This window comes from Enhydra lutris, unplaced genomic scaffold, assembly GCF_002288905.1.
Source record: "Enhydra lutris kenyoni isolate GAN:26980312 unplaced genomic scaffold, ASM228890v2 scaffoldscaffold18, whole genome shotgun sequence".
Lineage (NCBI taxonomy): Eukaryota > Metazoa > Chordata > Mammalia > Carnivora > Mustelidae > Enhydra > Enhydra lutris.
The window spans coordinates 6,008,848-6,032,999 of record NW_019154102.1 but is presented as its reverse complement, the minus strand read 5'-3'; the positions used below and the strand labels follow the sequence as shown (position 1 = coordinate 6,032,999).

The following is a 24,152-nucleotide window of genomic DNA, read 5'->3' as shown; positions in this document are numbered from 1 at the left end:
TATTTTTAAATATTTTATTTATTTATTAGCAGAGGGAGAAACAGGCTCCCCGCTGAGCAGGGAGCCCCAAGTGGGAACTTTAAAAAATAAAAGATACTGGGGTGCCTGGGTGGCTCAGTGGGTTGGGCCGCTGCCTTCGGCTCGGGTCGTGGTCTCGGGGTCCTGGGATCGAGTCCCGCGTCGGGCTCTCTGCTCAGCGGGGAGCCTGTTTCCCTCTCTCTCTCTCTCTGCCTGCCTCTCTGTCTACTTGTGATCTCTGTCAAATAAATAAAATCTTAAAAAAAAATAAAAGATACTGGGCACCTGCTGTGACATCTTGCGCTCAGAATTTCTCTGGGTGTGGCTCAGGTGTCAGTCCTTTTTGTTGTTGTTGTTTAAAGATTGTATTTATGAGAGAGGGGCACCTAGGTGGCTCAGTGGGTTAAGCCTCCGGCTCGGGTCATAATCTCAGGGTCCTGGGATTGAGCCCCATGTCGGGCTCTCTGCTCGGCAGGGAGCCTGCTTTCCCCTCTCTCTGGCTGCCTCTGTCTGCTTGTGATCTCTCTCTCCGTCAAATAAATAAATAAAATCTTTGGAAAAAAAAGTGTATTTATGAGGGAAAGAGAGCACTGAGCAGGGAGCCTGATGCAGGACTCGATCCCAGGACTACAGGGTCATGTCCCAAGCCAAAGGCAGATGCCCAACCAACTGAACCACCCAGGTGCCCCCAGATGTCAGTATCTTTTTAAAAAGATTTATTTTTAGTGCATGCTTGTGTGAGGTGGGGGAGGGGCACAGTGAGAAGAGAATCCCAAGAAGACTCCCTGCTGAGTGTGGAGCCCCCTTGCTGGGTTCCAGGGTTCCACACCGGTCTCAGTCCCAGAACCCTGAGATCATGACCTGAGCTGAAATCCAGAGTCTCAACGCCCAACCCACTGAGCTATCCACATGCCCCAAGCGTCAGTGTCTTTTAAAAGCTACATATAGGGGTGCCTGGGAGGCTCAGTCATTAAGTGTCTGCCTTCAGCTCAGGTCATGATCCCGGGGTTCTGGAATGGAGCTCTGCATCCAGCTTCCTGCTCCACAGGAAGCCCGCTTCTCCCTCTCCCACTCTCCCTGCTAGTGTTCCCTCTCTCGCTGTGTCTCTCCCTGTCAAAATCTTGTAAATAAATAAGTAAATAATAAAAGCTTCATATGTTTCAGCTGTACATCAGAACTGAAAACCTCTGGTGAAGGTTCTTAAGGCCCACTGTAGATCTAGAAACAGGATTCTTTAATCTGAGGTTCTAACATTTGCCCCATGGAATTCTGACTTCGGGTGTAGATGTTGCTTATTACCTTGATCCCCTGATCTGGTCATCCTGTGAATGACTTAATTCCCTATATTCTCTACCAGAGGCCTCAAGACTTTAAGGGATGCGGAAAAGAAAAGGGGTGGTGGCTACTATTGTCGAAGGTAGTTCTTAAATGTATGTTGCACTGAAAGAATGGAGAACAGCAGCAGGAACAGTGTTAAGGATGGGGAAAGCAGGCCAAAGGTGAGAAGTCAGTGCTGTTCGGGTGTGGAAGAAGAGTCGAGTAGGTTTCTACGTCAGGGAAGGGGAAAGTATATCTTTGAGGTTGTCATGGCTAATCTAGTTTCTGAGTGGATCCTTTAAAAAACAAAGACTTTGCAAATTATATTTCAATATTTAGAAAGAAAATTTACCCACCTAGTTTCTTAATGTGAATGAAAGTTTTGTGAAAAAAATAAGCAGTATGAGAAAGCTGTTTTCAAATACTCCCGATACACGGCATTGCCAAGCCCTTTGGATTGTAGGCCAGTTGTGGTTAGTAGTGTAGCCAGAGGAATTTTGCTTTACTGAAAAATCAACTTCTACATAGTCTTCATAGTTATTTTTGTGCACAAAGACCATTTGCCTTGTTAATATAATTGTGTTCAGTGTTTCTTTGTTGTTGAACATTAGGGTTTTTTCAGTTTTGTCTACTACAGATTACATTGCAATGAATATTTTCATAACTTTGGGGCACTGGGGTGGCTCAGTCAGCTAAGCATCTGCCTTCAACTCAGGTCAGGATCTCAGGGTCCTGGGATCAACCCCCAAGTGGGGTGCTCTGCTCATAGAGGGGTGTGCTTCTCCCTCTCCCTCTGCTTGCTCGCTCTCTCCCTCCCTCACTCAAGTAAATAAAATCTTTTAAAAAAATATTTTCATAACTTCATGCTTAAAACATTTTTCTTCAATTATTTCCTCAGGATAAATTGTGAGGAAAATTTTAGGTCAAGAATCTAGATATTGTAATTGCTCTGATACGTTGTTTTACTCCACGTGCACACATATGAATTTGCATTGCCAATGACAGAATGCTTGTTTCCCTGAAAATTGATAGCGCCCGCCCACCTTTTTTTTAGATCTGTTTGAGAGAGTGCAGGTGTGGGGAGGGGAAGAGAGAGAATTCCAAGCAGACGCCCCACCAACTGTAGAGCCCTACTGGATCTCACCACCCCAGGGATCATGACCTGAGTCCAACATCAAGAATCCAATTCTTAACCAACTGAGCCACCCAGGGACCCCAGCCCATTCATATCTTAACATTTATAGTCAGCCTTGCTTGTTCCTTTGCAGATTTTCCTTTTTCCTTTTTTTTTTTTTTAAACTACTAAGCCTGTGTTGCATTTTGGCACTTTTGGCAGTTACACTTTGTAGACATAATTCTAGTAGCTTTAGACTTGCTGATGGTACTAACTAGTTCCCGATTTCCTCTTCTCTAGACTCTTTTACAGCTTGGGTTTTGTTTTTTCCCCCGTATAAATTCTCTAGGTGTAACTCTGATGGCCACCTTCCAGCCCAAACCTACTGTAATCTCCTGTAATGTGGCCAAATGCCTGGAAATCAGCTGGCAGTTATTCAGTAGCTAATCCATATGGAGAGGGATAGAACTTAGGTTAGAATTCTCTGAATACTAGTGGGTCTTCCCTTTCAATTGCTTATTTCTAGGGCCAGAGTTCATCATAACTGACAACATTGATTAGAACCGCTTCACTGCAAGTGGTTGGGGAGTGGAATATTATGTGGGAATTAACTGAAAATTTCTGTAAAGTTTTTCTACACAGAATTCTAACAGCATAGTCAAACGTGGGTTGAACGTCTGCTTCATAAATTACCCAGTTCTCGTTTTTTCTTGATGAAAGCACAGGATACTGGGGGAGATGTTCTACACCTAAGTCAAATTCTTTGGTACTTGTTGGTACCAAACAGTTCTCTTATTTAAAAAGATGAACTGCTGTGGGCGTCTGGGTGGCTCCTACAGTTAAGCTCTGCCTTCAGCTCAGGTCATGATCTCAGGGTCCTAGGCTGGAGCCCCGCATCCCCGCATGGGCCTCCCTGCTCAGCGGGGAACCTGTTTCTCCCTCTGCCCCTACCCTCCTCCCCGCCCCACCCGCGTTCTTGCGCGCGCGCGCTCTCTCTCTCTCAAATAATAGTCTTTTAAAAATTAAATTCTGTTATGACTTCATTTACAAACTGTCTCAAAGTACCGAAGTGGACGATGACGCCAGCTGAATCTAGGAGGCAGAGTGTTAGCTGCCGCGCCAGGAGGAAGCCCCGGGCACCTACGGGAGCCCCGCCACCCGCCGGTTCCACGCTCACCACCCGCGGGTCCCACGCTCTCCACCCGCTGCGGCCATGGGGTTAGGAAGGGGGCGGGCAGCGTCGCCGGCCTGCGGCCCAGACAGCAGGCCCCTCCTGCTCTGCGCGCCAGCTCTCGCCCGCCTCCGAGCCCAGGTCCTCGCGCGGCTGAACCGCGATCCCAGGCCGGGCAGCGGCGCGGCGTGGGGGGCGGAGGGCGGGGCGGCGGCCCCGGCCAGCCCCGTGGGCCCGCGAGGCGCTGAGGGCGCGAGGGGCAGGCAGGCGCCGGGGCCTGAGTGTCCGGCGGAGGGGGCGGCGCCCTCGGCGTCTCCGTGACTGCGCCTCGGCGCCCCGGGCTCGGCGGCTCCCGGGATGCGCGGAGGCGGCGGCGGCGATGGCGATGATGCCTCAAGCCGGGCCTCCTCCCGGGCGGCGGGCGGAGCTGGGGTCCGGGCTGCGAGATGGAGGAGGGGGGCGGCGCTGCGGCCACCGGGCAGGTGAGAGGCCGCGGGCCCCTGAGGAGGATGCCCCGCGGGGGCCGGGAGGGCCGGGTCCCGGGAAGCCGACGGGTTAGGAGAAGCTGGGCTGCGCTGCTCCAGGCCCGGCCGCGCGCACCTGCCCTCCTGGCGCGGTCTGCGTGGAAGCCATCTCGCCCCTGCGGGGCCGGCTCCCGGGCTGTGCCGGGACGCAGAACCGGTTCCCCACTGCCCTTGCCCTGTGTGAGCTCTCAGCCCCCCACCAGCCCTCCGCCGATTATCTTGCAAGCTTCCAGGTCCGAAGTAGGCCTTCCTTACCTTTCGCACCCCGGGGAGCGCCCGCCCACCGCTAGTCCCTGGCTGGGGTCGACCTCCCCTTCCAAAATCCTCGCTCTCCATCCCCAGATTTGGGGGGGAACTTCCTTAGCCTCCCCATCTCCCTCATCCATTGACCCTACCCCAACCCGTCAGCTGCTCCGGGCTTCAAGAGGTAGTTGAACTGGGGAGAAAGAGCATGGGCTCTGAAATCAGATAAATCTAACCTGAATCTTAGTGACCTTGGGCAAGTCATCTCACTTCCCTGAGGCTTTCCTGATTAATACAAATACAATGGGGATAATAATAGCACAGAACCTTGCTCTCTGTGAGGGTTAGCCTGTGAAAATGCCTGTCCTCAAGGAATTTAAGGCATTAAGGGGCAGGGGGGGGGGGCGTTTGGAAGAATTCCAGCCAGGAGCTAACTTGTAAAAGCTCAAACAAAACGTTTTCATATGGACTAAAATATTAAGATAGCACATCAGATTATCACAGGCTTTTCACACATCTTAGTGAGAAATCATTGCCACTTTACACAAATTTTCATTTACTATTCCTTGCTTACTAGTTACTTTAGGATCCCCCCTCCTTAGTTGTAACAAGATGCACATAGATATGAATTCATTCTAACTGTGGCTAACAGGCCCGCCAAAGACTGGTGTTCCAACTTAAAATTTTTCTGATTTTATGACTTTAATCACCTACTTATGGTGCCAGAAATAAAGAGCCTTTAGTATGCTTGCATTGAAAGGAAAGTTGGTAATTTGTATTTACTATATAGCAGTACCAAATAAGCATTCATTCATCACCCCACACCGAGAATCACTGAATTTTATAGAGCTACCATCATAACTTCGTTCAAAACAACGATCTCAGCCTCCTCTTTCTTAAAAGTCCCAGAAGTGGGTTTACTTTTCCTTCTTCTCCTTTACTCTGTAAGTTTGTCTGCCAAAACTTATATATATATATTTTTTTAATTTTACTTATTTATTTGACAGACAGAGATCACAAGTAGGCAGAGAGGCAGGCAGAGAGAGAGAGAAAGGGAAGCAGGCTCGCTGCTGAGCAGAGAGCCCAATGCAGGACTCGATCCCAGGACTCTGAGATCATGACCTGAGCCGAAGGCGGCAGCTTAACCCACTGAGCCACCCAGGTGCCCCAAAACTTATATTTCTGTTCTATGTTTTGCTTTTCCTTTTCTTCCCGGCCTCTCATTGCTTTCTTTTTTTCCTAATGCTCCAATAAGAATGACTTATAATTACTTTATGCCACAACCATAATTATCAACTTTGCCAAAAAGGTACATGGAAGTGTGTCCTGTGTTCCTATTTGAGTTCCAGGAACTTAGAGTTGGGGAGGGATTGTAATACCTACTTCATAGGATTGTACTGAGAGTGAAGTAAAGTTTGATAGCTTGTGTAAAGCTTCTGGTATGTATGCTAATCACCCAGTAAATGAAGGCTGCTGTAACTATCTTCTGACCTGAGGACGGCCCCTTTCTCTTTGTTGTTATGCTGAGTTGAGCCGGTTAAGGACAAGTGTCAGCTGTAGAGAGTACCTGCTTGGCTTCTAATTCATGCCCTACTGCTTTATTTTTTATTATTATTTTTTAAAGATTTTATTTATTTATTTGACAGACAGAGATCACGATTAGGCAGAGAGGCAGGCAGAGAGAGAGGAAGGGAAGCAGGCTCCCTGCGGAGCAGAGAGCCCGACACGGGGCTCGATCCCAGGACCCTGGGATCATGACCTGAGCCGAAGGCAGAGGCTTTAACCCACTGAGCCACCCAGGCGCCCCCCTACTGCTTTAAATTAGGAGCTCTCACTCCAGCTCACTTTCCTTATCTGTAAAATGGGGATGAGTTGTACTATTTCCTGGTCCTGAGGATTCAACAAGTTAATAGCATGGAACACTGAGAACAGTGCCCAGCACATCATAAGCACTCAACAAAGTTAACATACTATTAATGATACTGATAATTATATTACTGACCTAGAATTCCTTTTTTTAAAATTTGAAATTTTTTTTTAAAGATTTTATTTATTTATTTGACAGAGATTACAAGCAGGCAGAGAGGCAGGCAGAGAGAGGAGGAAGCAGGCTCCCTGCTGAGCAGAGAGCCCGATGCGGGGCTTGATCCCAGGACTCTGAGATCATGACCCGAGCCGAAGGCAGAGGCTTTAACCCACTGAGCCACCCAGGCGCCCCAAAAGTTTGAAAATTTTTAAATACATTGAAAAAATTATAACTGTGAAGAAAGTGGAAGTTGGCCCTCAGCAATTCCAAATCTTTTTTTTCTCCTGCCTCTTTTTCTTGAATAATGTTGGTGCCTTACCATTCCATCTTCCCCTTGACTGTTCTGTTTCTAAATAATCTCCTAGCCTGAGGTCTCCATAGTCTCCAGCTACCCCACTTCTTCATTACTACCCACTTACTCGATATTTCTCTTAGCATCAATTCCAGATGCTTCATACTTCTAATTTCCCAAACCCAATTCCTACTTCGATCTTCACCCCTGTTCATTTCCCTGCCTCCAAAGGGTTTCCCCTTTGCTAGAAACAATAGTATCACCTCTCTGCCTTCCTGCCTCCTCAAACTGAGTTTTGTTTGCTGTTTCTCTTTTCATTAGCTAATACCAATCCTCCAATTAACAATGAAAACAAACAGTAAAAGTTGTTGTTTCTACTATGGAGCTATCAAAAAGGGTTTAGAAGCAGGCACAGGGTCTTTAAGTGAAAACAGTAAGCTATCCATTATTTTTAAATTTTAATCAAGATACAAAAGGTAGAAATTTATATTTTTCCCTTACAGAAATTTTATAAAGAAAGTACAGAAAAGCTGGTCTCCTTGCCAGTAGAGAAATTCATCATAATGTCATGATCTTTACTGTTCGACCATTGAGAATAAAGAGGCCATCTCTGGGGCCCCTGGATGGCTCAGTGGGTTAAGCCGCTGCCTTCGGCTCAGGTCATGATCTCAGGGTCCTGGGATCGAGTCCCGCATCGGGCTCTCTGCTCAGCAGGGAGTCTGCTTCTCTCTCTCTGCCTGCCTCTCTGTCTACTTGTGATCTCTGTCTGTCAAATAAATAAATAAAATCTTTAAAAAAAAAAAAAAGAGGCCATCTCTTCCTTCATAAAGAATATATATACCAATATACCATTAGGTATATGGACTTCCCCAGGACTGAAATTTGTCCCGTTCTCACTGGCATAGCCATACCTACTACTGAATGCAGAGAGACTTCTCTTCGGGTAGCTGCTCAGAGCCCTTAGGAATCCATCGTGGACCTGGCCCCTCTTTATCTCTGCCCCAGGATCCAGCAACTGAAGGGTTAACCCTTGACACAGCTGGAGGCCTCTGGGACCCCTTAGGAGCTGGTGATTAAATATTTGGGACATCACTGCTGGACCTCCCCAGTGCCATTGCTCCTAAAATGCTAAATTCAAGCAATACATTTGAGTTGTCAAGAGCAATGCACCGGTCTCTAAGGTACAACTTCCCACTGGAAGCATCCTTCAGAGCAGAGAGGGCACTGTAAAGTTTTTCTGGCGAGATAAACACAACACCAGGCAAAGTGGGTGCAAGGCAAGATTTATTAAAGGCGCTCTCCGGTGAAGTTTCAGGACTCAGAAGGAGGGGAGCCAGGAAAGTTGCACGGGGAGGAGGTGGGCGCCCTCGGGCGAAGTTCCGCAACTCTGGAAAGCAGAGTGGCAGAAGTCGCGCCTAAGGCAGGGAGGAGGGGGCTTTTAAGGGGTCTCGAGGGGAGCTCAGGGGTCTTTTGGCAAGTTTCCTTTATTCGGATATTTCGCCTGCTTGTCGGGGTCCCTTTGGTCCATAGGAGCCCGGGGCGGGGGTCTCAGATTCCTGCTTGGGCCTTTGTTCTCCTGTCGGAGCTCAGTTCTTGTGGCGGGAACTTTCACCATCTTGGGCCTTTGTTCTCCGGTCCGAGTTCAGGTCTTGTGGCGGGAGCTTTCGCCATCTTAAGTAGCCCTTTCTGCCAGCCCAACAGGCACCAGGCCCCACAGGGCTCTGGGATCTGGAATAGCAGAAGATGTGTGAGAGTACTTTAAATCTCACTGGAGGAAAAAAAAAAGTTGAAGAGAATAAAGAGCAGAAAGAAAGAGAAGTTAATTCTTTCAAAACAGAGGCTAGGTCTTACTCCTCTGTCCACCCACAGACCCTAGCATAAAGCTGGCATAGAGTGTGCACACAATAAATGTAAACTGAGCCAGTGAATGCATGAGTGGATGTGTGCCTCCTGCTTCCACGGGAGGATATTGCTGTTGGAATAATAACTCACCTCTGTACAGTGGTTGAGAGTTGACAAATGGGTGCTCACCTTGTTAATCTCGAATATAATTGACACCCATGAATGCTTTCATTTTTGCCTCTCAAACATAGTCCACAAAATTTTCTCCAAAGGAAGATGGGGAGTTGGCCAAGAAATTACCAGCAGGGAGAAGAAATGATACATGATAGAAAATAAAGGCTTGTTCCTAGGAAAAGAAATAGGATTTGTTGGAGCGCCTGGGTGGCTCAGTAGGTTAAGCCTCTGCCTTAAGCTCAGGTCATGATCTCAGGGTCCTGGGATCACCCGGGGAATCTCCTCTCAGCAGGGAGCCTGCTTCCCCCCCTTCCTCTGCCTGCCTCTCTACCTACTTGTGATTTCTCTTTCTCTGTCAAATAAATAAATAAAATCTTTTAAAAAAAGAAAGAAAGAAAGAAATAGGATTTGTTAGCGATTTGTGGGGGCCCCAGTGTACTTCAGCAATACCCTCTGGCTTGTATCTCAAGCACATGCTGTAAGAGCTATTCCTGTCCTCCCAGCCTGCCTTCCCGCCAGTCCCTGCCCCTCCCCTCCCCCCACAGCGAGCTCCTCCTCAGCACCACTCCCTTCAGCCTCTCAGCCTCTACCCCAGGGTGGATTAGGTTCCCTTTCTCTTACTCTATCATGTGATTTACCACATTAGGCTTTAAGTAGGGAGTGATCTCTTTGGTGCAATAATGTTCTTGGATCTCCAGCATGAGGCACCAGAAGATTTCTAAGAGTAACACTGCATACCCTTCAACCAGAAACTCAAAGGGTGGGGCCCAGGAATCTGTTTTTTTTAACCCACTCTCTAGGTGATGCTTAAATGATTTTGCAAACCTCTATGCCAGGAAACCTGAAATTAGCTGGAAGAATGTATTTTGAGGTGTCTGTGTCTTTTCTGTGTTGGGCCTTGTGAGAAGAAATGCTTTCTCTGCCTCAGGTCAGAGCTAAAAAAAACCCTAGTGCTTTTGTACAAAATCCTGAAATCACGCTGCTCTCTCCATTAATTCTGTCTCTGGGTGTGCATTTCTGTGCGCAGGCTTTTCTGCCTTGGGCCTCTTTTGTCGCATGTGGCGCAGCTGTGAGTCCAGGCCCTGACTCCCTTGCCCCAGAAGGAAGAGTCCTTCCCGTCTGAAGATGAACTCCATGGAGCCCCTGGAGGTTGGTCCCAACGGGACTTGGCTGCGCGCACCTCGCTCCCAGGGAGGAAACAGCACTGCCGTCCCGGGGGACCTCCAGCACCTCATCCACACGGCCACTTTGGTCACCTGTACTTTTCTACTGGCGGTCATCTTCTGCCTGGGCTCTTACGGCAACTTCATTGTCTTCTTGTCCTTCTTTGATCCAGCCTTTAGGAAGTTCAGAACCAACTTTGATTTCATGATCCTGAACCTGTCCTTCTGTGACCTCTTCATTTGTGGAGTGACCGCCCCCATGTTCACCTTCGTGCTCTTCTTCAGCCCTGCCAGCAGCATCCCGGATGCTTTCTGCTTCACCTTCCACATCACCAGCGCCGGCTTCGTCATCATGTCCCTCAAGACCGTGGCGGTGATCGCCCTGCACCGGCTCCGCATGGTGCTGGGGAAGCAGCCCAACCGCACGGCCTCCTTTCCCTGCACCGTGCTTCTCACTCTGCTTCTCTGGGCCACCAGTTTCACTCTGGCCACCCTGGGCACCCTGAAAACCAGCAAGTCCCACCTCTGCCTTCCCATGTCCAGTCTGACGGCGGGAGAAGGGAAAGCCATCGTGTCTCTGTACGTGGTGGACTTCACCTTCTGTGTGGCGGTGGTGTCGGTCTCCTACATCATGATTGCGCAGACGCTGCGGAAGAATGCCCAAGTCAGGAAGTGCCCCCCGGTCATCTCAGTGGATGCTTCCAGACCGCAGCCCTTCATGGGGGCCCCCGGGAAGGGAGGGGGCCATCCTGTGCAGTGTACCGGGCCCGCTCTCTACCGGAACCAGAATTACAACAAGCTGCAGCACATTCAGACCCATGGGTACCCCAAGAGCCTGAACCACATGCCCACCCTGGCAGCTAGCCGGCTCCAGCTCGTGTCGGCTGTCAACCTGTCCACGGCTAAGGACTCCAAGGCAGTGGTCACCTGCGTGATTATTGTCCTGTCTGTCCTGGTGTGCTGTCTTCCCCTGGGGATCTCCTTAGTGCAGGTGGTCCTGTCCAGCAATGGGAGCTTCGTCCTCTACCAGTTTGAACTGTTTGGATTTACCCTCATATTTTTCAAGTCAGGGTTAAACCCTTTTATATATTCTCGAAACAGCGCGGGGCTGAGAAGGAAAGTGCTCTGGTGCCTCCAGTATGTCGGCCTGGGTTTCTTCTGCTGCAAACAGAAGACTCGACTTCGAGCCATGGGAAAAGGGAACCTGGAGGTCAACAGAAACAAGTCCTCCCATCATGAAACCAACTCTGCCTACATGTTGTCTCCAAAGCCCCAGAAGAAATTTGTGGACCAGGCTTGCGGCCCAAGTCACTCGAAGGAAAGTGTGGTCAGTCCCAAGATCTCCGCTGGGCATCAGCACTACGGTCAGAGCAGCTCAACCCCCATCAACACCCGGATTGAACCCTACTACAGCATTTATAACAGCAGCCCCTCCCAGGAAGAGAGCGTCCCGCAGAATTTACAGCCAGTAAACTCTTTCGGATTTGCCAATTCCTATATTGCCATGCATTATCACACCACTAATGATTTAATGCAAGAATATGAGAGCACGTCGGCCAAGCAGATCCCAGTGCCCTCCGTTTAGTGTCCTGGAAGCTGGAGACTCATGCACAAACTGTTTTTGTTTTGGATACTAATGGATTTCTTTTTCACTTTTGTGAGACCAACAGCAGATGAAAACTTAACCGGTTCAGCGGAACGGTTGGCCGTTAGGATTTTCTTCTGTCTGAAGTATTGGCATCTATCAATTAGCTTTGTGGTTTCCTGACGTTTTAAGATTTGATGTAAACATTTATAATTTAGATTTTTACCCTGACCTGTGCTCTGATCTTTGGTACTAAACTTTTAAACCGATGCCAAGAATGATCATGCTAATCTATTAAAGGAGAATGAACAGTTTGTGACTGTTTGAGTCCGTGTTTCGGGTCCTCAAAGTGCACACGAGCTGGATTTTTTAAATGTGAGGGTGTGATCTTCACTGCAGTGAATTTTTCCTTAATTGAACTGTAAATTTTGATCCTTTGACGTGTTGAAATGGGGAACAATGCACTTTTTTGGTAGCAGGCTTATTTGAATAAATAATACATTGTCAAAGCAGAAAGTCAGAAACATATTCTCAGTAATTACCTTACCCAAGACACACAGGCATTAGGTATTTTGCTTTCCTAAGACAGTCAACCAAGTATTATGATTGCTACCATTTCTTATGATAGACCCTATTATTTTGTGTGAATTGACGCTATTATTTTGTGTGAATTGACTAACTGTATAGTTCTTTTTTTTTTTTTTTTTTTTAAGAAATATGTTTTTGCCTGCTAAAAATGTATCATTCTATTTTGGAATGAGCTTACCCAAGAAACCTAGTGAAGAGGACTGTACTTATAGTAGAGGACCTTGATTTCTGGGAGCAGAGGCACTAACTGGTCCTCTGAGCCAGGGTGTCGGTGATGTGCGAAGCAACCCGGACTCCTGCCGTGTGTTAGATGATCTCCATTATTGCTTAAGAAGGTGTGAGAACGAGATTGGGAGGATTTACCCTGTTCCGTCTGTGTGAGGGTGGTTTGTTAACAAGCTGACAAAGAGTATCCAAGTAACTATTTCAAAATAATTTTTTTGTCTTTGTTTAAATATCACTGCGGTAGAAAAATTCTTAAGATTATGTGTTTTCAAACTAATTGTGCTGTTTCTCTCCCATTAATCTTGGCAATGGGTGATAAGGAAAACTAGATTAAGTATTTCTAAGCCTAAAACTAATTTTATGACCTACTCTGTAATTCCTAGCGTAACAACGGTAAATTCATATTTTTACGTAAAAATATTTTCATTATACAGTTAGCTTTTGAACTTGATACAATTTTCAAACTATAGCTGTTAGACTCAAGACAAGCGTCAAGATCCAAAACCTATCTTTAGAAATTGTTATATTCCAGAACTGTTACTGCAGGTTGGAAGGAACTGTTGTTTTGGAGGAAGGTATTCAATGTACGGCTCCCTCTCCGGGCTGTTCCCAAATACAAGTGCACCGCGAAGTGTAGAGAAACCCCTAGTCAGTGCTCAGCCTGAGATCTGCACAGCCTCATCCAGCTGCTGTTTTCCAGCACCGACCAGTCATTCTGTTTGGGGGGTTTAAGGAGGAGATATGGGTTTTATTTTCTTTTTAAATTCACCTTTTAGGACTTTCTCCTTCCCTTCCTTCTCTCCTTTTCTTCCTTTATTTTTGCTATTTAAATTTTCTAACAGAAGAGAAATATCCACTCTATCACATTTTTTTCTTGTTTGTAATTGAATGCTATTTTTGGAAGTCACTACAACCTATTTCAATTATGCTTTTATATTTTTAATACAACACTGTTTTCATTCGTTAATACTCCCACGAGATAGGTTAGTCTATTACCCCTTTTTAACAAAGAACTAAGAAATCCAGTATCCTTTCCAAGATCATTTGAAGATAATTCTAATTAGGAATTAGACTTTTGTCTAAATTTAGAACTGGGTATTTATTCCAATAAGCCAAACAGCTTTATAATTACTAAGATTAATCAAGAAGATATTTCATACTTTTTAAGGTATGTATCTCTTTTTTGGCTAGGCATTTCGAGTGTGATTCAATCAGAGATTTTTAAAAAGTAATTCCTACTCGTAAAATTTGAACCGACAGGTTTATTGTACAACCTTTGAGTTTGAGATGACCTGATCCATCTTTGGGAGGTAGACGTTAATAGTATAAAGAAAAGTAAGCATGCGCATATGAGGTATTCAGTCTCTGTATGCTCCTCAAGAAATTACTGATGTAACTTGCATGAAATACATGTTGGGCTAGATTCTTAGCCCTCCTTTCCGTCTATCTCTACATCTATGCAGAGATACAGAGATAGATAAAACTTATCTCTTCGTAAGTTATATATGTCTATCTATAGAGGGAGATACAGGTAGACATATATAACTTCTCTATAAGGGCTAAACTGAGAACTAAAAATAATGAGAATTCAGTTGACTATGACTAATTATTAGCAGGGTATATTAATTAGTTCTCTTGACGCTTTACTGTGATGCAAAGTATGTGATGTATTTCAAACATTTTATAATTGTTCTGATGTTAACCTTTAGGCCAGATTTGTATTTCTGATGCTTTTAATGTTCTTTTAAAATAATGTTTGGAAAATAAAAATATTGAAAACCCTAACATTTCTGAACATCGGATTGCAGTCCTATGACTTTCCCATCAAATCATCTGAAAACCATCAGAGGAAAGTAATGATGATTATTGCACAATGGATAACAATGTGTTGACACCCAGCGTTCTCTCTTTTTTTTTTTTTAAGATTTTATTTATTTATTTGACAGAGAGATCACAAGTAGGCAGAGAGGCCGGCAGAGAGAGAGGGGGAAGAAGACTCCCTGCTGAGCAGAGAGCCCGACGCGAGGCTCGATCCCAGGACCCTGAGATCATGACCTGAGCCAAAGGCAGAGGCTTAACCCACTGAGCCACCCAGGCACCCCATCTTTTTTTTTTTTTTATGATTTTATTTATTTGTCAGAGAGAGAGCACAAGCAGACAGAGTGACAGGCAGAGGCAGAGAGAGAAGCAGGCTCCCCAGTAAGCAAGGAGCCTGATGCTGGACTCGATCCCAGGATCTCAGGATTATGACCTGAGCTGGAGGCAGCAACTGAACTGACTGAGTCACCCAGGCGTCCCTATACCCAGTATTCTCTTAAGAGATGAAATGATTGGGGCGCCTGGGTGGCTCAGTGGGTTAAAGCCTCTGCCTTCGGCTCAGGTCATGATTCCAGGGCCCTGGCATCGAGCCCCGAATCAGGCTCTCTGCTCAGCAGGGAGCCTGCTTCCTCCTCTCTCTCTGCCTGCTTCTCTGTGATCTCTGTCTGTCAAATAAATAAATAAAATCTTAAAAAAAAAAAAAAGGAGATGAAATGATTGTGGGTTTTTTGTTTTAATTTTTTCTCTAGTAAGTTCTATGCCCAATGTGAGGTTCAGACCCACAATCCTGATATCCAAAGTCTCATGCTCCACCCACTGAGCCAGTCAGTGCCCTGGATTCTCAGAATCTCTTCAAAGTTTCCAGAGAGTTCTGTGGCTCAAGGTCAGTGCTGCTGATGATGTCGCTCTCTCTCTCTTTTTTTTAAGATTTATTTAATTTTATTTAATTTATTTGGGAGAGAGAGAGAGAGCGCATGAGAGGGGAGAAGTCAGAGGGAGAAGCAGACTCCCCGTTGAGCAGGAAGCCCCATGTGGGACTCGATCCCGGGACTCCAGGATCATGACCTGACCTGAAGGCAGTTGCTAAACCAACTGAGCCACCCAGGTGTCCCTAATGTTGACGATCTCATCAAAATACTCTCAAGTGGTATTTCCACTGAGCTTAATGTTTTTCTGCTTCTTTCTGTCTCTTGGCAGTTCCTTATCTGTTCTGAATGGCCAGTTTCACAGTCATCCTCGGGCCCTTCCTATCACTGGTTGGCTTGGCAATCTCATCACCAACCATTTTTCCAGACAGACCCCGTGGGACCAATCTTTGGGGCCAAGGCATATGTGGCACAAACCTCCCCATTGGTGCACCTCAGGTATAAGACTTTGATCTCACTGGGGCCAAAAAGTTTAGGCAGCATGGTGGAGGTGGCTGGTTTTAGATGAACTCAGATTCAGGATGACTAAAGACCGTTGCAACTTCGCCTCCTCTGAGCTAAAAGCCAAGAGCAAAAATGCGTATCCTAGAGTTGGTAATCTATATGGTGTGTATATGCTGGGGGGAAACCTCAAAACTGTGGTCCCTTGACAAATAACTTAAGGATCTCTCTCTCTCTCTCTTTTTTTAAGGATCCTTCTTTGAAACTATTATTTGGAGTAGTTTCTTGGTTAGCAGCTCCATATCTGGGAGAAATACCCTTCTACGATTCCAGGTGGGAATTCTTTTACGAAGTGGGAAGGGGGCAGTAACAGATGGACAGTGGCCAAGAAAAAGTAGCATGAGATCCTGCAGAGTTAAGGCACAGAAGCTTTTTTTAAAAAAATTTTTTTTTAAGATTTTTATTTTAAGTAATCTCTACACCCAACATGGGGCTCAAACTCACAACCCTAAGATCAAGAGTCCCATACTCTTCCAACTGAGCCAGCCAGGCATCCTGGTACAGAAGCGTTCTTAAACAGCTCAGTTTTAGGGTATTAAAAATGAGCATCTGTAAACCTCCCTTTTTCATTTTCAAGTCACTCACATCCTAGTTCGAAGACTTCCACTCCAAGCCACCAGCGACACGCCTTGGGTGCTGACAGTCTTGGGTTCCTGTCCAGATCTGACTTGTGATTATAACACAGTCTTAAATAATTCTCCATAATCTAGCCAGGCCAGGCCATGGAGGCTCCCTTTTCAAAGACACCCTCCTCCTTCACAGTTCAGGGGCAATGTATACCTAGTGAGATTTTTGACTCCCAGAGAGACCTGTGTTTTCTCCCATATCCACTGAAAGCAGTTTTCTTTTCCATTAATGAAAGAAGCTTACGGTTCCACCAGAGAAACTTGCGCCACTGTTCTCCTACTGGAGTTGAAGGAAGGCCAAGGGTCAGTGAAGATCCCAGGCCTATGGAGCGGTAGGAGAGGCAGGCAGGCTGCCAGGAGATGGCTCTTCTCCATCAGAGATCCAGGCTTTAGGGAGGCCAGCCTAGGTCTGGACTGAGCCTAGCACACAAAGCAGCAAGCTTCACCAGTGGGAAGACTCTGCTGGGGCAGGTGACAGCAGGATGAGCTTCAGTGGGCTCAGCCCAGCTGTACTGGCCCAAACGTGATGAGATGCAAGGGAGCCAAAGTCACTAGTTGGTGCAAAGACAATGACCACTTGAAGCCAGATGGGGTAATCTTTGAGCAGCTAAAGAAGGGAGAGGAGGAGAAGAAAGATAGGAAAATAGCCCTCTATTCCCTCCCCCTACCTCTACAGATGGATCTGTAAGCTGAGAAGCAGGTGCGGGCAGTAATTATAATGATTTTCCATCTTCTGGCTTTCCATACCATTTAAATGCTAATGACACTCAATTTTAGATCTCTAGTCCTAACCTCTCCCTGAACTCCATGCTGGTCTATCCAATTGCCTATTCAGCATCTCCACTTGGATGTCTAATGGGCATCTCAGATTTTAACATGTGCAAAACTGAACTCTTGATTCAACCCTACTCTTTACCAAACTTGGGTCTCCTTCTGTTTTATTATCTCAGTAAATGGCATGGCAATTACCCAGTTGCGCAGCTCAATTTGTTGTCCTTGACAGTTTCTCTTGTATATCACATCCAATTCTTCGGGACAAATCCTGAACTATCTTGAAAATAAACTCTGAATCCAACTCCTTCCTAGCTCTTCATCCCCATCCCCTCTAGCCCATGGGCCCATCGTTTCTTTCTCAGAGTATGCAACCCACCATAGCCATTTCCCAGCTTCCAGTCTCTCTCTCCTGTAGTCTCCTTGCTTTGTAACTGGGGACACTTTGGAGGTAAATGATATTTGCCATTTGTCTGATTAAAACTTAGAACAAAAGCTGAAGTCCTTTGCTACGACCTGTGTGGCCCTAATGATCTGGCCCTTGGTTTCCTCTGTCTCCATTTGTTTTCACTTGTACCCTACTTAATGTGCTTGGGATGCAACAAGCTTTCTGGCTCTTTCCCACATGCCTCAGTTTTGTTCCCATGTCAGGGAATTTAATTGCCTAGAAATACTTCAGCCTGAAATGGTCTTCCCCAGGGGTCTTTCCTAGTTGCCATATCCAACAGAGTTCCCACTCCATCTCTCTCTATCCTTCTGCCATATTTTGTTCATTTCATGTTTCTTACCATTACTCAACATTATGCTACTGTATTAGTCTGCTTGGGCTGGTATAACAAATACCACAGCATAGGTGGCTTAAGTAATAGAAATTTATTTTCCCATAATTCTATAGGACCAAAGTCCAAGGTAAACATGCCCTCAGTGTTGGTTTCTTGTGAGACCTCTTTCCCTGGCTTGTAGGAGGTCACCTTTTCATTGTGTCCTCACTTGGCCTTTCTCTGTGCATGCAGGGAAAGAGAGGGGGTGGGGGAGGGAGGGAAAGTGTTGGGGTTGGGGGCTCTCAGAGTTTCTCCTTCTCTTCTTATGTGGATACCATTCCTCTGAGATTAGGGCTCCACTCTTTTGACCTCATTTGCCCTTAATTACATCCTTAAAAGCCTTTTCTCCAAATAGAGTCACACTGGGGGTTAGCGTCTCAAATATGAATCTCAGGAGGGGTGGGAGGGACACAGTTTATAACAGTCACGTTTAATTGTTTACTGGCCATTTCTCCATTAGAATAAAACGCTAGTAGGGCAAAATTGTGTCTGTTTTGTTCAGGGCCATAACCATAGTACCTTTTAGTCCTTGGCGCGGATGAGTTGTCAGCATGTAACTGTTGAATAAATGGGTCAGATGATAAATGATTGAATGGCTGAAGCCTGGAAGTGGTATCAGCCCAAATCTCTATCTGGCTGGCTTTGTTTCCCCATGTTTGTTGTTTTTCATATCCCTCTCTATATTCCCAGGGTGGTTACCAGCAGGACTCTGATGAAAGGTGACACGGGTTGTGATTTAGGATTTCTGACTGTTTACTAAAGGAACTAGCTTTAAGGGCATCTTTTCCCAGGGGACCACCCAAGCTGCCCAGGAGCTGCCTGACGACCTGCATTCATCCTCGCTGGAATTCTTTGGCCCATTATGCAGCCTGAGGACATTGAAGATGAAAAGAAACTCCTCAGCAACCACAGAAGAGTTCAAGGAGAAAAGTGGTAACTGTTTCTTGGAGGGAGAGAAGGGAGAATACCAATTACTTTAAAGTATATGGTAATTTGGGGAAAAAAAAAGGTTGCAGATTTAATGAAATCCTCGTTTCCATAAAGAGATAGTTCACAGGTAATCTCTCTATGTTCAGTGCCTTTGAGATTAATTTTGCCGTAAAAATATCACTTCATCACTTATGGAGAAAGTAATGAATTTTCCCTCCCCTACTCCAATAAACAGATAATTTGGCTTCTCTTAAATACATCTAGCGCATGCCAAGATTAGTTCAGTTTGTTTCTCTGAGTTCCGTTTATGTGAAAGTTTGCCCTTTTGACACTTTCTTGAACCTCCAGCTGCTTGTAGCATGCTGATGAATGGGAGGTCTTTCATCCCACTCCCAGGGTGGGAACCTTGATTTTCATGCAAAGCCTGATGTTTTGCAAAACGCAGCTTGTCCAGATGCCAGATAGACCTTAAAAAGTGGAGCAGTCTACAAAGGCCGCTTTATGCCTGTCTTCTGGACCTGTGGCGCTAGGGTAAGTTGACCTGGGTCATTGCTTAAGGTTCAACACATTTCCTATCTGACTTTCCCAAGAGCTTATGAAAGTTTTTTGCTTGTTTGTTTGGCTTTGGCAACAAAGTATGTCAAAGAAATGTAAGAAGTGATTTTATGAATAATATTACAATGAGTAAAGATATGGCTGGGAATTGTGTTCTTCACAGAGAATCATAATGTTAAGACACTTTCTTTGAGGAATTCAGAGTACCTTGGAACTGGAATGTTTTTAGTTCATGGAGTTGGAGGTGGAAAATTCAGTTCTTTTCTTGTCCTGAGAGGTCTGGGACTTCAGTCATGGCCCACAAATGGGGGAAATGGAGACACAGACACTGTCTTCTTGTTAGGGAGTGGTGTGGAATTTGAGTGAAAAGGCATACAAATAGGACATCATTAATTCTCCTTTTTCTTTCCCAACCATTATGAAACTGGGGAAAATACTGTTTTCCTCATAGTACCAAACACTCAAAAATCAGAGCTTTTAGGAAACTCCTCGGAATTGTGGTCGGGGAAGATTTTATAAGGTGTGGGTAAGAGAGGACGAGTGTTCATTCATTCAGCAAATATTTGTTGAGTATCAATGTTATGCAAGGTATGAGGAGAAAGTCCTGAGAACGAAAATAAGACATATTCTTTACCAATAAATTAAAGATGAAGGAATTATTTTTATCATTTACATAATAAATATAATCTGGTTCTAGATAAATTGCCAGTGCCCTTGCATTGTTTACCAACACTAAATGATTATCAGAGAAGGAAGGGTTTGATGACATTTAACAGAGCCAGAATTCCCAAGGTGACACTTTAATCTTATTAGTGAGTTTCCTTTGCCAGATTGTGGGTTGCATTAACTTAAAGAGAAGTTAGTGTCATTCCATGATTTAAGAAAAAGAATACTGTATGGGGAAAAAAATGAGTACCATACATTCGTGACAAGATAAAAATCAATCATTTCGCTCAGCATTTTGCTGAGCCCTTTGGGAGTGTTCCTTCAGGTGGGAGGCGATGGCACAGAGAGGTTCATGGGGCAAAAGCTGGTTCTACGAATAGAAAGCTCTGTCATATATTATTTACAAACATGGACTCCACAGTCTGAACTGATTCCAAAGCTGGCTCAGCCACAGGCCTTTGAGTTCCCCTCTTGGAGCCTCATTGTCCTCATCTGGGAGTTAAAGATAGTAAGGCCATCTCACAGGGTTGTGATGACAAGGTGTCTGAAGTGTTTAGCATAGTGCCTCATATTTATCAACGTGCAGAAAGTGGCAGCTACCATTTTTATTATAAAAGCAGAGTCTGGGGTAGTCTGTCATCTGAGATTCAAGGAATAATGACTCAAGATTGTTCACAACTGGCTTGTTTGGGGCTGAAACACTTTCTTGAAGGTGGTTGACAAAAGCTTTTCCAACAAATGATTTCTGTTACTATGACTTAAGAGCACTAAAACCTATAAATACAAAAACTAATTCAGGGGTGGGGCGCCTGGGTGGTTCATTCCGTTAAGTGACCGACTCTTGGTTTCAGCTCAAGTCATGATCTTGGGCAGTGAGACTGAGCCCCCTTTAGGGCTCCATACTTAGCACGGGGTCTGCTTGAGATCCTCCCTCGCCCTTTGCACCGCTTCTCCCAACCCATGCCCATGCTTTCTCCCTCTCTTTCTCTAAAATAAATAAGTAAATAAAATCTTTTTAAAAATTAAAAAAAAAAAAAAAAAAAAACCTGATCCAGGGGGAGAATGACTCCCAATTTCCTTGACCCCCTGTTGACATTTAAATCTATGGGTAATATTTAAAGCTCGGATAGAATTCTTTAATGAGTAAATCATGGGGCACCTGGGTGGCTCAGTTGGTTGAGTGTCTGACTCTTGGTTTCGATTGGGGTGTCCTGATCTCAGGGTCATGGGATCCAGCCCTGCACTGGGGCTCTGTGCTCAGTGGGAAGGCTGTTTGAGGTTCTCTCTCTTTAGCCTCGCCTTCTGCCCCTCCCCACTTGTGCTTGTTCTCTCTATAGTAAGTAAATCCTAAAAAAGAAGTCTTAAATGTGTAAATTTGCTTTTACTGCTATTAAGGACCACTGGTGACTAATTTGCAAACTAGTATTTTATTTGAACATAGAAGCTGGTAAAACCTAACAAAGTTTGCTATTTTGGTCTATCTTTTGAGTGAATTTAGAGAGAAGAGTAGATTTGACTAATTGGGTTTTAAACCCCAAGTTGTTGGATTTTAAAGGAATTTTTTTAAAAGAATTTTTATTTATTTATTTGACAGACAGAGATCACAAGTAGGCAGAGAGGCAGGCAGAGAGAGAGGAGGAAGCAGGCTCCCTGCTAAGCGAAGAGCCCGATGCGGGGCTCGATCCCAGGACCTTGAGATCATGACCTGAGCAGAGGCTTTAAGCCACTGAGCTACCCAGGTGCCCCTTTTATTATTATTATTATTATTTTTAAAGATTTTATTTATTTATTTATTTGACAGAGATCACAAGTAGGCAGAGAGGGAGAGAGAGAGGAGGAAGAAGGCTCCCTGCTGAGCAGAGAGCCCGATGTGGGGCTTGATCCCAGGACCCTGAGATCATGACCCGAGCCAAAGGCAGAGGCTTTAGCCCACTGAGCCACCCAGGCACCCCTAGGTGCCCCTTTTAAAGAAATTTTGAAAAAAAAATCATTTTTGGTGGTAGATCACCTTTTTTTTTTTTTTTTTTTAGATTTGTCAGAGAGAGAGCACAAGCAGGGGGAGTGGCAGGCAGAGAGATGAAGAAGCAGACTCCATGCTGAGCAGGGAACCCCATGCAGGGCTTGACCAACTGAGTCACCAAGGCACCCTGCACTTTTGTTTTTTAACTGAAATATAGCTGACACACAATGTGGCACTGGTTTCAGGTATATAGCATAATGATTTGACAGCTCTATACATTATGCTCTGCTCACCACAAGCTTAGCTATCATCAGTCACCATACAATGCTATTACACCATTGACTATATTCCCTATGCTATGCCTTTCATCCCTGTGACTTATTCTATAGCTGGAAGCCTGTATCTCCCACTCCTGTGAGAGTTTGACCTTTAATATCATACATTTACAAAATCAAAATTATGTACTATACAGGAAATTGTTTTTTTCCTTAAATTCAAGGCAAAGTACAATGTAGTCTATTGAAAGGTACCAGAAAGGAATTTAATAGATTTGAAATATATACACTGTTATACGTGATGAGACGAGATGTTGAGCATTATTTTACACTCTCACAAATGTCTTCCATAGGTGAGATGGTTACCATTTCCCTAAGTTTTACTAGATTTACTTGCTTTTGGTGAATACTTTTTGTTTCAAATGTAAAAAAAGACTTAAAATGCTTAAAAATTTACAAATAGGTATGGACGCACAACACTACAAGCCCTATATTCCACTTGTGAGTAATTTTGGCTTTCTTCTTTTGAGTTTTGAGACTGTCAGGAGAGAGGGGCATTTTCTCTAAGTGTTAAAGAATGGAATTCCAATAGTCTTCATACTGAGGTTTCCTCTAATTGCCAGGGAGGAAAGCAGGCTCATTCTTCCTGACGCTGCAAAAAATCATTAAAAAAACCCCTGTTATTTCTACTAGAGAAATGTTGTTAGATACCAGGACCACAGTGGCTGGAGCCATGATAGGTGAAAAGTAACCTGTTAACCTCTCACCCTGATTGGTTATATACCTAATAATGTGTGGTCTTGATGGTAATATTTAAACTGACAATTCCATTTTCTGGAAGATGATGGAGGCAGTAATTTAACCTGCAATGCTGTATATGGTGGAAGTAAATAATGATGGTATCTCCATCACCTCCACTGCACAGATAATGCTTACCCTTCTCTCAAGTCATTTGGTTATTAAACAAAACCTGATTTATGAATGACTCTGTATACTACTGTTAGTCCACCCATTAAATATTAAATAAAAATAAAAGCTTAATTCCTTTTTCACAGATGAAGTTTTATAGAATTTCTAGTATTTTTTCCCCCATAATGCACTGGATCATCGTGCCTGCTTATACAACCTACTTGAAGACTACTGGCCTGTGAAACAAAGCAAGCCACCGGGTATGTAGTTGGCCCTGGTTCCTCTACTACCCCTGCCAAACAACTGAAAAAAAGAAATGGAGAATGGATTTTTGCTTAACCCATGTCACCGTGGCAACCTATTTTTGAAAACTTTTACTTCAGTAACTTCACTAGGAAGGGAATTTAAAATCAGATCTCAGGATAGCTGATATTTTCATTTCAAACTGTGATTGCATGTCCTATTTATTCAAAACGCAACAAGTCTTGATTTTCATTTTCCTGTTTAGCTTAAGCCCTTTTAGGTTAGATCTTTGGTGCTACTAGGTCAGCAATTTGGCCTGCTTGTGTACTAGGAAGTTTAAGAGTTGTCAGAAATCAGGTCAGGACTTTGTCAGACTGGGTGAGAAGTATTGCTCACCAGGGGAGATACACAAAGCTTACTATTCAGGTAACTGAGATAATCTTGTCCTCTGTTGCCAAAGTTCCTTTAGGTAAGGACATCAGGATATAAACTAGAGCTGGGCATAGGCCCCATCTAGTGGTGACTCAAAGAAAAGCAGGTAAAGCTAAAAAAAAAAAAAAGGAAAGTCTTGCCCCAGTCTTTCTTTTTTTTTTTGCCCCAGTCTTTCTGTACAGATGAGCTACTAGTGATTTCCCTGAAACTCTTACCAGGAGGGTTAGAATGTGTGAAATTGTTAAAAGTGAAGCTCCTAAGTCTGTGATTCTCCACTGGAGAATATATTTAAAATAAAGAGGATCACTCAGGAATTATGTTTAAAATGCAGATTATACTGTCTGTATGATCCGATCAGGTAGCTCTGGGACAGCACCCGCCTTCATAGACTTCTCCAAGTGCATCAAGTGTATTATAGACGAGCCCTTTCCCCTCCC

At 44.7% G+C, this 24,152-nt stretch overlaps 1 protein-coding gene across 1 annotated transcript; it reads left to right on the top strand.

Annotated features, from left to right (window-relative positions):
• Positions 1 to 4,080: 4,080 nt before the first annotated feature.
• LOC111148200 (G protein-coupled receptor 75) lies at positions 4,081 to 11,792 on the top strand. The gene is made up of 2 exons (XM_022504663.1): positions 4,081 to 4,102; positions 9,749 to 11,792. The coding sequence occupies exon 2, from the start codon at positions 9,847 to 9,849 to the stop codon at positions 11,467 to 11,469; it is 1,623 nt and encodes a 540-aa protein (XP_022360371.1). The 5' UTR covers positions 4,081 to 4,102; positions 9,749 to 9,846; the 3' UTR covers positions 11,470 to 11,792.
• Positions 11,793 to 24,152: the final 12,360 nt, after the last annotated feature.